Genomic DNA, 13,837 nt, shown 5'->3' with positions numbered 1-13,837 from the left:
AAAGAAAAGAAAAATATTACTGGTGTGCATCTTGAAACAAAAAAATGCCACCCACATTTTTTAAGATATGTCAGTGCGAGTTGCTTTCAGCTAAAACTGCTTAATAATGCATTTTAGTCTGGGACTAGCTTAAAGCTACACTGTGTAACTTTTTTAGTTTATTCTTAGCTAAAAACACTTAGTTCTTTCAAAAATATATGTGCTCATTAATGTATATTTACTTCTTTCAAGTAATAAAGTATTCTCATAAGTTTATAATATGCCATTGAAAATACATACGGGTGAGGGTTTGAATGCGGGTCGCCATGTTGCCCCTCCATCTTGAAAGTACATTAGCCAAAGAGGGACATACCCGTAAATTCAAGCTTCGCCTTTGGCGTTTTAACACTCGATGGCACCGTGTCGAATGTGGACGAGGTCGAACTGGAAGCCATATTAATCTTGGACTAAATCGGCCACCGTAAGAGTTAAAACGAAATTGGAATTGAGAGGAAGAGAAACTAATTTTCACTGGATGGTCATATACCTTTTCACCACTAGATGGGGGAAAATATCACACAGTGTAGCTTTAAGCCTTGTCTGTGAAACCGGGAGTAGATGTTCACACAGCGCACACAACGCCTCTGAACCTTACTCACCATTTCTCTCAACATGGGGAAAAGAGAGATAGATGGAAAAACAAAGTAACTTGAGTTACTTATTTAAAATCAATGCATTACTTTACTATTTACCTACTAAAAGTAATCTGATTACATAACATTACTTGGTAACTCTGCTAAGGTTTTCAGTAAATGCACAGCTAAAGTAGCCTGGTTCTACCAGACTCATACATTTCATTTGTACATAGAGTCTGGCCGCTCTCCATTGACAAGCGTTAATTTCCTTGAAGGCGGGAACTCTGTTGAAGTTTAAAACTATTGGATCTGCCATAACCAATTGCTAACGTTTGATCGTGACATATGTCGTCTCAAACTAGCGCACGACATCAACGTCATCGTTCTCAGCCACTCCCTCTGTTCGCTGATTGGACCGGTTAAAATGTGCCCGGAGAAAACCAGAGAATATACCGCAATCCCAGACGGAAAACTGAAGGAAAAGGAAAATTGAGCGGAAGTAGGTAGGAGGGCCGAGCCAGGCTACAGCTAAAGTAGTTCCAGGCATGTGTTGACCGCATTATAGTTCCATATCACTTCGCCAAGTTATTTATTATTTCAAACATCTTTGCAGCCTACAATAGCAAAAGATATTGACCAAGCAATTTAATATGACAAAGTACTTCTATGTTTTTGCCACAAACGTACCTTTTATTATTTATGGAAAGCATGCTCTCATTCTCTTGCCTTCGCTTCAAGTCACGGCCGCATTACCACCTCGGGTGTGCATTCATTTTCTAATAATTCAACCGCCCGCCGTCAATTATTCCTTGAGTTTTCCCACACTACAAGAAATACAAAGTAGGATCAGGAGCTTCAAGGTCCTCGTACCCTTTTCTGAAAGTGATTGTTTAAAGTCAGCTTCCCTCCACCAACCATCCTGAAACCCTATTGCCCTCTTTCATTCTGGACGCAGCATCAAGGAACCGTTTTCATTCAAGTTTATTTGTTCGAGCCCCGATTTGGGGGGCCAACGCCGCTGTCTCCGCCAATCACTCCATTCCCACAATGTCTTGATTCTGGGTCCGGCAAATAGGCAATGGGGGACTATTTGTTATAGCAAGAGAGACCCTGCAAGGGGTCGTTTGATCGCAGCATGACAGAAAACAACAGTAGCCCACCGCCATGCCATCAGCTCCCTGCAAGGAGAATTTTGTGCAGATTAAACAGAAGAGGCAGTTATGAACACAAACAGCTCCTTCATGAGACCCAACAGTTTGGGAAAGACTGCACATGATTGCCTTGATGTTTATCCCCAAATGACCTGAATCAAATGTCCTCGGGATGCAAGCATGATGCAGAGGTTTGGAAATCTTCAACGATTAAACAAAAGCATGATGTGTTTGGTAAGGAAAAGTCTTTTGGGTGAAGCAGCAGTCTTTTGTTTTTGCTTCAGCCATCCAAAAATGCGTCATGTTGAGCTTGCGTTATGAAGTTTATTCTCAGATGAATATCGTCATAAATGGATCATGCTGAAAGTGCAGAAAACAACACGTTTGTTGAGGTTGTTTCATCCTTCTTTAGATGTTCTTGAAATAAACTTTATTTGAAAACTTTTGACTCTCCTCAAAAGCTTTTGCTCTCTATGAGCTAAATCAATGAGACTGAAAACTCTGACTTGCTAGTGATTGATCGTAGAGCATTTTGCAAGAATAGGCTTGAATACCTGGAAAAATAGAAGTGTAATGGCATGACGTTTGGTTAAATGATGGTTAAATTTGTGTTGAAGTTGCATTTTGGACCTTATGAACACCTAAACCATCTTAAAACCCATCCTGGTGACCAGCAAACATCATATACTGGATTGGTGGCTTTCTGATTTTATGCCAACAGGACAAGCTCAACTAGTTTAACCAACAAGACCACCGTGTTCAACCAGCTTTGCCAGATAAGCCATTATGGTCTTTTGTTTTTGCTTCAGCCATCCATTTTAGCTTGCGTTATGAAGTTTATCCTTAGATGAATATCGTCATAAATGGATCATGCTGAAAGTGCAGAAAACCACATGTTTCTTGAGGTTGTTTCATCCTTCTTTAGATGTTCTTGAAATAAACTTTATTTTAAACTTTTGTCCCTCCGCGAAAGCTTTTGCTCTCTATGAGCTAAATCAATGAGACTGAAAACTCTGACTTGCTAGTGATTGATCGTAGAGCATTTTGCAAGAATAGGCTTGAATACCTGGAAAAATAGAAGTGTAATGGCATGACGTTTGGTTAAATGATGGTTAAATTTGTGTTGAAGTTGCATTTCGGACCTTATGAACACCTCAACCATCTTAAAACCCATCCTGGTGACCAGCAAACATCATATACTGGATTGGTGGCTTTCTGATTTTATGCCAACAGGACAAGCACAACTAGTTTAACCCTTAATCGTCCCTTGGGGTCCAGCTGACCCCACTGGACTTTTCCTCCATTTTTAAAAAGTGTTCCCTTCATCTCAGGGCCATGAGACTCTGTGACTTTTCCTAAACAATCTATCTAAACATGCACAAAAAATCTGGGCATGATTTGGTTGTTCTAAAGGTGTGTAAAACAAAATTTACCGTTTAAGTCCCTCGGGGTCAGATTGACCCCACATTGAAAATGAATGGGAAAGTGTAAAAAATACATTTTTTTCACTTTTTTTGTAAAAAAAAATCAACTAAATCCAGAATAAATCTGAAAATGTCTACATTTATATCAAGATCTGGTCCTAGAGCATAAACACAAAGTGGAACGAACTTTCTGTCTCATACACACACGCACAAACACACAAACACACACATGTGTGTGACTGCAACAGAGAGCATTTTTTATAGAAACTGGCAAATAAAATCAGCAAAACTGGCATAAATCTGAAAAAAATCCATACATAAATGAAGGACAAATACTAGAGCACAAATACAACATGGAACAATCATGAGAAAGAGAGGGAAAAGGGCAAATAAAAGAAAGATGAAAGGCAGCTTAACTTTTGCATAACTTCCCTATGGACCTCTAGTGGATAATGTGGTCATTGCACTCTCTTTCTCTTTAACTATAATTCCTAAAGTTTTTCCACAAACCTACAGATGGCGGTATTCTATCCCTAACACATAGAGCAATGTCCAAAAACTATTTATATTTATTTAAGATTATCATTCAAGTGATTTTTTCATAAAAAAATAATTTTTAATGTGCCAATTTATAACATAGTTAAGTATTTGTGCAGTAAATAGGTAAAAAACTACCAAATACCCACAAAAACACAGCATAAATGTATAGTTGAGAAGTAAATAAAAAAAATGATATATAGTTTTCCATGTAAAAAAATTATATTTCCTTATGCAATCGCTCTGTAAAAGTTTGGGGAAAATGAAAAAATGATTTCCTTCAGTCTATCCGACCCCAAGGGACTCAAACGTAAACCCTACTTGAGGGACGATTAAGGGTTAACCAACAAGACCACCATGTTCAACCAGCTTTGCCAGATAAACCATTATGGTCAACCAAAGCGACGGTATTTTGTTTTTGCTTAAGCCATCCATTTTAGCTTGCGTTATGAAGTTTATTGTTGGATGAATATCATCATAATCATGCTGGAAGTGCAGAAAACAACACGTTTCTTGAGGTCGTTTCGATGGGTAATAATCTTTTTGCTCGGTTGGGGCCACATCAAAACGAAGACGACAACAATTAGTCTTACTTTTAACCCACCCAACTCTTCACATCATGCCTCGACTCTCATCCACATTCTAGTTAATGAATCTAGACAAGGTGCTGAGGAGATGTCAGCAGGATTTGTCAGTCGCTAACACCCTCCCTCCAGGACAAAGCTCTCCGAAGAACATCCAGCAGAGCTTTCTTAGTACATCAGTCCCAGCAGCTTACTGAGCAGGTACATCATTGTGCCTTCACAAATCACTAGAAATTAGCTGTTTGAAATTCTGTACGCCTCTACTGTATGATCCCGCCGGTTCCCCGTCCTCTTCTCAGAGCCTAATGTATAATAAGTCAAGTACGCCTTTGCTATTTTTCTTGTCCTGCAATTAAGAGGTCCGTTTTTAGGCAGATTTTTTTTATGATTCACCGTGAAATCATGAGCGTGAGTGGGTGGACGGGGGACATAATCTCAATAAAACGGTAGGCCAATTAGTCGGCCAGAGCAGAATTGTGGTCTCTGCGTTTCTATCTTCCATGTTAAAGACTTTCACCTTTTCACAGTGTCACGGTGGCTATTTCTATAGGTGTCCTTTACGCCATTTAGCATAGCCAGGAAACTCTCCTCGTATGAGGAGGTCAGCACTTGTGTCAAAAAATCTGTAGGAATAGCCTCATTTACTGCAGGAGCATGACTGTATTCAGCAGTAAAGCCAATTAAAACCATGTTCTGCATGAGCAAAAAAATGACCTTGCATGGACATTCTGCCATTTTTAAGTGTGTGGATCCTTTCTCTTTTGGTTTTATTCGATTTTTTTCATGTGGATTTAATTTTAGTCGCTGGCCCTTTCTTGCTTTATAAGGTCAGTGGCATGACCCCGAAATTATTAATTCATTAAAAGTAAAAATAATACAAATCAATTTATATACTCATACTTGAATCAATCTATGGCTTTTCTATGACACGTTTATTAGGGGTTCAAGCACAAAGTGCTGAAACCCTATTGTAATTGTTAGGATTTTATTATGATTATTATTATTCTCCCCTAAAACGCATTGTGCAGACCAAACCGTAAATGCTAGAGACTTGAATCTTTTCCAGATGGTAGTCCAAAAATCGAGAGGTTGACAGTGTATGGCCCCGATTGGCCAATAGGGGGCGCTACAGCAATCAAAAGTGCGAAATGGCTCAGAACTCATAAACCTCATGACTAACAAAACGTATATCTCCGATTTCATTTCCGCCATTTTGAATTTTGGCGAAAACCTGCTTTTGCGAACTAGTCCTAGTTATTATTGCTATTATTTCTAAATTCAAATTCATTTAGATTTTTTTTGGGGGGGGATTATGTCAAGATGGTAAAACTGGCTTGATGTCAAGATGAAGACAACATATTTTAACCATTAAAAAAAATTAATAAAGTAGTTTGACTTAATTTTGTTTTATTATTTCTAGAAAAAAGTCATTTTTGAGAAGGTTTAGTCTGCCAAATTAAAGTTCCCTGGTGAACTTTCAGAAAGATGCAGATAAAAATCACAAAACAGGAAATATCATTACATTTATGCATTTTGGCAGACGCTTTTTCTCCAAATCATCACCCATGAAAACCCTCATGACTGTGTGTAAAGGTTGATAAGTCTCTTAAAATATCATATAATTGGACCTTTTTATTACAAAGCAAAGTTAGTTCAGGTGTGGTGTGACAGATTTTCATGAATTAATTCATAGTATTTGTTAAAACAATGCATTGAAATTGAAACAATGCATACACAACACCATTTTCAACTAAAAATGGAAAACTTTGTATGTGTTTTGGCTGTTCGTGTACACACAACAGCCTTTTGCAGGCCTGAAAATGCTAACTTTTTAAAATAATAACCGTTATCATCATGTAAACTACTAAAACTCTGTGAAAACGGTGACGTTTCTTTCTATCCTTTCTATCAGAACCAGCATGTAAGAGAATAAAAAGACAAAGCAAAAATGGAGTCCACTGATTACTGCTTCATTTCTAAATGTTTCTCTCCTTTCTTGCCGTATTCATTCCAGAATTGTGTGTGTTTGCTTTGTATCTTTAGTGAGTTTTTCTCACTAGTCCCCTTTATTTTGCTCACTGGGGTTGTAAGACAACACACTACCTATACATTTCTTGTGAAAGTTGCTTATACAAATGCATTTTAATTGAAAATGCTCTTCTTCAGGTTTATACATCCAACATTAATAGCCAATTTAAGTTGGCAAACAATATGTTCTATTTATAATGTCACACTTACTATTTATCTAACAGTTTAAATGTTTTTTCGTACATAAGAATAGATGGATTTTAGGAAGGGGGTCCCTCATAAAGGTTCATCATATTTGGGGGTCCTTGGGAGTTTGAAAACCCCTGGTCTAGCCGTCACAATCTGGCCCTTGTCAAACTTGCTCAAATCCTTACGCTTGCTCATTTTTCCTGCTTCTAACACATCAACTCTTGAGGACAAAATGTTCACTTGCCGCCTAATATATCCCACCCACTAACAGGTGATGAAGAGATAATCAGTGTTGTTCACTTCACCGGTCATAATGTTATGCTTGATCGGTGTATGTACAGTATTTCTTTACAAAGTGATTTCGCCAACTACTGGCCTGGAATGCATAACACGGTCATTTTTGGGGATCTTTGTGGGTTTTGTAAACGTACTCTAGTGTGTGTACACTCACATTCAGTGTGTAAAGAACATTGTTTGACCCAGTATTATCGTTCTAGTGTTTTTCTCCTCAGGTTTATGTGTTAAGGCTGCGATGTGCTTGGCTTTCACTGTTTTGGCTGTTTCTGTTGAGCGTGGCTGCGCATATGTTTCTGTGAATACGTTGGTGTACACACATGTATAAATGTCTTCTCGCCTCAGCAACTGTGAAATTCAAGTTCACACTATCGCACACACACACATACTTTCATTTGTGCTCGGGTATGCATCTGACGCCAATGACAAAAGTTTCCCCATATTCCCTGACTCGCTGCTCAGCAGGTCTTTGAGGAACTGGTGCAACTGCTTGCTAAGGCTGAGGGAAGCTCTGGGGTCTGGAGGGCCTTCACATTGGCCCCTGTGGCATCAAGGTCTCTTGTAAACGTCCAGGCAACCTTGAGAGCCACCAATGCTTTGTGTTTTTGTCTCGTGTCTGCATCATCTTTCCCCTGTGAAGCTGAGAATGCCCTTGAAATGTCTCGTCTCGAGTGAAATCACTGCTCATCCTCAAGTTCCTCGAGCTGAGCCTGGTAAATATTTGACTCTCAGCCTTATATGGGCCGAATGATTGGTTTGGGTACGTGTTAATGATCTAACGCTGAAAGTTTAGCAGATTGTTAATTACAGGACTGCTCCAGTCTGTGTCGGATGGATTAGTCCAAGTTAAATCTGAGTCTCAAGGGTCAGGGCTGTAATTCTGGCCACTTCCTGAAGATCCATGCTGGTCATTTACTGTTCAGGAGTGTGTGTGCATTCACCAGACGCTCGATCTATCTGTATATCCATCCATCCATCCATCCATCCATCCATCCATCTGTGTGTCTATCCATCCATCCATCCATCCATCTATGTATATCCATCCATCCATCCATCCATCCATCCATCCATCCATCCATCCATCCATCCATCCATCCATCTATGTATATCCATCCATCCATCCATCCATCTGTGTGTCTATCCATCCATCCATCTGTGTGCTATCCATCCATCTGTGTTTATCCATCCATCCATCCATCTGTGTGTCTATCTATCCATCCATCTGTGTGTCTATCCATCCATCCATCCATCCATCCATCCATCCATCCATCCATCTGTGTGTCTATCCATCCATCCATCCATCTGTGTGTCTATCCATCCATGTGTCTATCCATCCATCTGTGTGTCTATCCATCCATCCATCTGTGTGTCTATCCATCCATCCATCCATCCATCTGTGTGTCTATCCATCCATCCATCTGTGTGTCTATCCATCCATCCATCTGTGTGTCTATCCATCCATCTGTGTGTCTATCTATCCATCCATGTGTCTATCCATCCATCTGTGTGTCTATCCATCCATCTGTGTGTCTATCTATCCATCCATGTGTCTATCCATCCATCTGTGTGTCTATCCATCCATCCATCCATCCATCCATCTATGTGTCCATCCATCCATCTGTGTATATCCATCCATCTGTGTATGTCTATCTATCCATTCATCGTTCATCCATCCATCCATGCATATTCATCCATCCATCCATATGTATATGTCTATCCATCCATCCATCCATCCATCTATGTATATCCATCCATCCACCCACCCATCATCTGTGTATATCCATCCATCCACCCATCCATCATCTGTGTATCATCCATCCATTCATCCATCCATCCATGCATATTCATCCATCCATCAATCCTTATGTATATGCCTATCCATCCATCCATCCACCCACCCATCCATCATCTGTGTATATCCATCCATTCCTTCATCCATCCATCAATGCATATTCATCCATCCATATGTGTATATCCATCCATCCATCTATCTATGTATATCTAGCCATCCATCCATCCATCCGTGTTAATCCATCCATCCTTCCATCCATCCATCTGTGTATATCCATCCATCCATCCATCCATCCATCTATCCATCTGTTTATATACATCCATCTGTGTATATCCACCCATCATTCATCTATCCATCTGTGTATATCATGTATCTTTCTATCCATCCATCCTTCCGTGCATATTCATCCATCCATCCATATGTGTATATCCATCCATCCATCTATGTATATCCATCCATCCATCTATGTATATCCATCCATCCATCTATGTATATCTATCCATCCATCCAGCCATCATCCATCCATCCATCCGTGTATATCCATCCATCCAGCCATCATCCATCCATCTTTCCATCTTTGTATATCCATCTATCCATCCATCCATCTATCCATATGTGTATATCCATCTATCTGTCTATCCATTGGTGTATATCCATCTATCTGTCTATCCATCCATCTATCCATCTGTGTATATACATCCATCCATCCATCTATCCATCTGTGTATATCCATCTATCTGTTTATCCATCCATCTATCCATCTGTGTATATACATCTATCTGTCTATCCATCCATCTATCCATCTGTGTATATACATCTATCTGTCTATCCATCCATCTATCCATCTGTGTATATACATCTATCTGTCTATCCATCCATCTATCCATATGTGTATATCCATCTATCTGTCTATCCATCTGTGTATATCCATCTATCTGTCTGTCTATCCATCCATCTATCCATCTGTGTATATCCATCTATCTGTTTATCCATCCATCTATCCATCTGTGTATATACATCTATCTGTCTATCCATCCATCTATCCATCTGTGTATATACATCTATCTGTCTATCCATCCATCTATCCATCTGTGTATATACATCTATCTGTCTATCCATCCATCTATCCATATGTGTATATCCATCTATCTGTCTATCCATCTGTGTATATCCATCTATCTGTCTATCCATCCATCTATCCATCTGTGTATATCCATCTATCTGTCTATCCATCTGTGTATATCCATCTATCTGTCTATCCATCCATCTATCCATCTGTGTATATACATCTATCTGTCTATCCATCCATCTATCCATCTGTGTATATACATCTATCTGTCTATCCATCCATCTATCCATCTGTGTATATACATCTATCTGTCTATCCATCTGTGTATATCCATCTATCTGTCTATCCATCCATCTATCCATATGTGTATATCCATCTATCTGTCTATCCATCCATCTATCCATCTGTGTATATACATCTATCTGTCTATCCATCCATCTATCCATCTGTGTATATACATCTATCTGTCTATCCATCTGTGTATATACATCTATCTGTCTATCCATCCATCTATCCATATGTGTATATCCATCTATCTGTCTATCCATCCATCTATCCATATGTGTATATCCATCTATCTGTCTATCCATCCATCTATCCATCTGTGTATATACATCTATCTGTCTATCCATCCATCTATCCATCTGTGTATATACATCTATCTGTCTATCCATCTGTGTATATACATCTATCTGTCTATCCATTCAAGATTCAAGATTCAAGAGTTTTATTTGTCACATACACAGTTATATACACAATATACAACTGGCAGTGAAATGTAAACAGGTCCGCTCCATGGACAGTGCAAATAACAGTTACAAGAAATTAAAATAGAAATAGAATAAAATTAGAATAAAAAGTATTAACATAAGTAGAATTATAAATAAATCAAGTAAAAGATAAAAATAGGAAATAAGATAAAAATAAAAATATAAAAATTAAAATATAAAAATATAAAAAAATAAGTGGATATGATAAGTGAGATAAACTGTAGACTTAGAAATAAGTGGTTAACATAAATATATATATATGTATATATAAAGAAGTATAATGTGCAAGGTTTATTACAGGTTGTTACGCAGTAACAATAGGAAAGTAAAGTGCAGTGCAATGGCAGTATGTGGATGTTAATGTTTAAACTGGATGTTTATGCGTGTGCGGGGTGAAGTGAGTCACGTGACTGAGTTCAGGAGTCTGATGGCCTGGGGGAAGAAACTCCTCCTGAGTCTTTCAGTCTTTGCCATCAGGCCATCAGGCTACGGAAGCGAAGCAGGCTATCCAGGTCCAAGCAGGCTATCCTATTCCGAAGCAGGCTACGGAAGCAGGCTATCCATCCATCTATCCATATGTGTATATCCATCTATCTGTCTATCCATCTGTGTATATCCATCTATCTGTCTATCCATCCATCTATCCATCTGTGTATATACATCTATCTGTCTATCCATCCATCTATCCATCTGTGTATATCCATCTATCTGTCTATCCATCCATCTATCCATCTGTGTATATACATCCATCCATCCATCTATCCATCTGTGTATATCCATCTATCTGTTTATCTATCCATCATATTAGCATTAGTATTATTTTAGCAGAATTGAACACTATATGATATAGAGCTTGACCTCTCCGCAGTGAAAGCTCTGCTCTTCGCCTCCACACTCCAAACACTTCTTCTACGTGTTGTGGACAGTCCAGTGACGTGGCCAATGTTTAACGCATTACCAATCCTCAAGTGTTCATTAATTGTCATCATGTGCTAAAGCTGCAGGTTTCAGTCAGTGTGTGCTCAGCCTAACGGCACAAAATACACAAACCCTCATCTATTCCTGTTAACGCAGTTTGTTGTCTGAAACTAAATATCAGTTTTATTTTTGCTGGGAGAACGCCAGGGTTATTTTTTGTCTAGGAGTAATTACGTTTGATTGCTCTTAAGCTGCTAAAGTTGCAAAATGACTTATAGTTGAAATAAATACACTTGGAACGAAACGCAGCGGAACTCCAGAAGTTCATGTTTGGATGGAAATCCCTCATTTTAATTGTGAACATGTGCGCTTTGGTTCTGCTCGGAGATCTCGTGCTCGAGCTCTGAAGGCTTTGTATATTTTTCAGGGCTTGTTGACTTACAGTAAGTGACTTTTTTTCTACCTGTGTTCAAACAAAATGTAATTGTTGCATTTGCGGTAGAGGAATAATAATGTTGTTGCACGGCGCATAAATGTTTATGTACGACATTTTGGTCATATCTGAGTGTACACCCTACATTTTTACAGGGATTTTAGTGACTTTTTTGTGGAAACCACAGTTTTCCCAAAGCCAATCTCAACAATAAACACACATTTATTTACTTTTTCAGCAAAATGTTGACACATCTTTCTGCCATCTCTCTCTCTCTCTCTCTCAGGTAACTACCAGCTGTCCCCCACTGTGAATATGCCCCAGGATGACACAGTCATCATTGAAGATGATAGGCCACCTGTTCTTCCGGCCCGCTTGTCTGACCAATCATCATCTAGCTCCCATGAAGACATGGGATTTGTGACAGAACTGCCAGAATCCTGGCCCAAAGATGTCCAGATACAGGATGAAAGGTAATAACATCACCTAACACACAGTCATCCTGACAAAAATCAGTTTAAGTAAGCAAGCTGCATATTTGTTCAATTTAAGGTGCACTCAATAATATTATAAAAACATAATGGACAAATGAACAAAGTTGAAAATTATGTCTCATAAAAAAATTAAAGCCACATTTATGGTTTTTGTTCTGGCGTGCACAAATAATCAACGGAATTAACCATAATTTTATTTTAAAAAATGTAATAGCAGATTATTAAATTAAATTAAATTTTACATAATAAAATGGAGCACCAATGTGAAATAAAATTAAATTAAATTAAATTAAATTAAATTAAATTAAATTAAATTAAATTAAATTAAATTAAATTAAATTAAATTAAATTAAATTAAATTAAATTAAATTAAATTAAATTAAATTAAATTAAATTTTACATAATAAAATGGAGCACCAATGTGAAATTAAATAAAATGAAATAAAATAAAATAAAATAAAATAAAATAAAATAAAATAAAATAAAATAAAATAAAATAAAATAAAATAAATAAAATAAATAAATTAAATTAAATTAAATTAAATTAAATTAAATTAAATTAAATTAAATTAAATTAAATTAAATTAAATTAAATTAAATTAAATTAACATATTGCCTTTATTTTTTACAGGGTTATTGAAAACCCTGAAGATAATAATAATAATAATAATAATAATAATAATAATAATAATAATAATAATAATAATAATAACAATGACATAAAATGGAAATATCTTAACACGAGAGATTTCTGTATGGATCTGTAAAAATATGTAGTAATAATTATGTGTAATACTTTATTTCAAGGTTATTTATTTCAAGGTTTTATTTCAAGGTTTATTTTTAATGCACTACATGCACTTACTATAGTAATAACACTAAGTTATGAATGATTACTAGTAATAAACTCTAAAACATAACCCTAACCGTAACTCTATAGTAAGTACATGTAGTTAATGAATCTTACTCAGGACTTATCTGAGTTAGTTCAGTGTAACTGTCACCTTAGAATAAAGTGTAAATCATAGTTTTATTTTGTTAGTGTAGTGTGTGTGTGTGTGTGTGTTTGTGTGTGTGTGTGTGTGTGTGTGTTGTGTGTGTGTTTAAAAGGATTTTGATTAGTGGATGTTAATGATTTAAGACGCAGAAATGATGTAACGGTGGGAGAATCACAGCACACGTTTGACTGGTCATGGTTTGTTAGATGGCGCTGGTCACAGATGATCCTCCTGCATTTAGAAGCGGTTCAGACCCGTCTTACCTCATCTTGAAACCTAAAATGTCTTTCAAGCACAATAAGCAATTGGCGAGTCATACTTATGCATTATTAAAATGTTGCCATTGAGTGTCTGATGGAGCGCACTGACTGACCCCAGCTAATGTTTTCTGATATCTAGTCTGTCAAAAAGCCCAAATCACAGTGCATGATGTTTGCACACAGCGGTGGAATATGAGCGCTGGTTAATAATCAGTGTGGTGTGAGGGAGTTTTGTGTTGGCGATGCTGGAGGACGAGCCCTGATCTCCACGTCCATGATCTG

The 13,837-nt window shown here is 37.5% G+C and overlaps 1 protein-coding gene across 1 annotated transcript in view; it reads left to right on the top strand.

Moving 5' to 3' along the window:
- The window catches only part of pard3aa (par-3 family cell polarity regulator alpha, a), a 753,733-nt gene that overhangs the window by 465,763 nt on the left and 274,133 nt on the right, over nt 1-13,837 (top strand). The window contains exon 14 of the mRNA XM_079805963.1: nt 12,090-12,276. Within this exon, the coding sequence (XP_079662089.1) occupies nt 12,090-12,276 (187 nt within the window). The remainder of the gene's footprint in view (nt 1-12,089; nt 12,277-13,837) is intronic.

This window comes from Gobio gobio, assembly GCF_949357685.1.
Source record: "Gobio gobio genome assembly, chromosome: 23".
Classification (NCBI taxonomy): Eukaryota; Metazoa; Chordata; class Actinopteri; order Cypriniformes; family Gobionidae; genus Gobio; species Gobio gobio.
The sequence above is the reverse complement of the archived record's forward strand: the minus strand, read 5'-3'. Positions and strand labels throughout refer to the sequence as shown.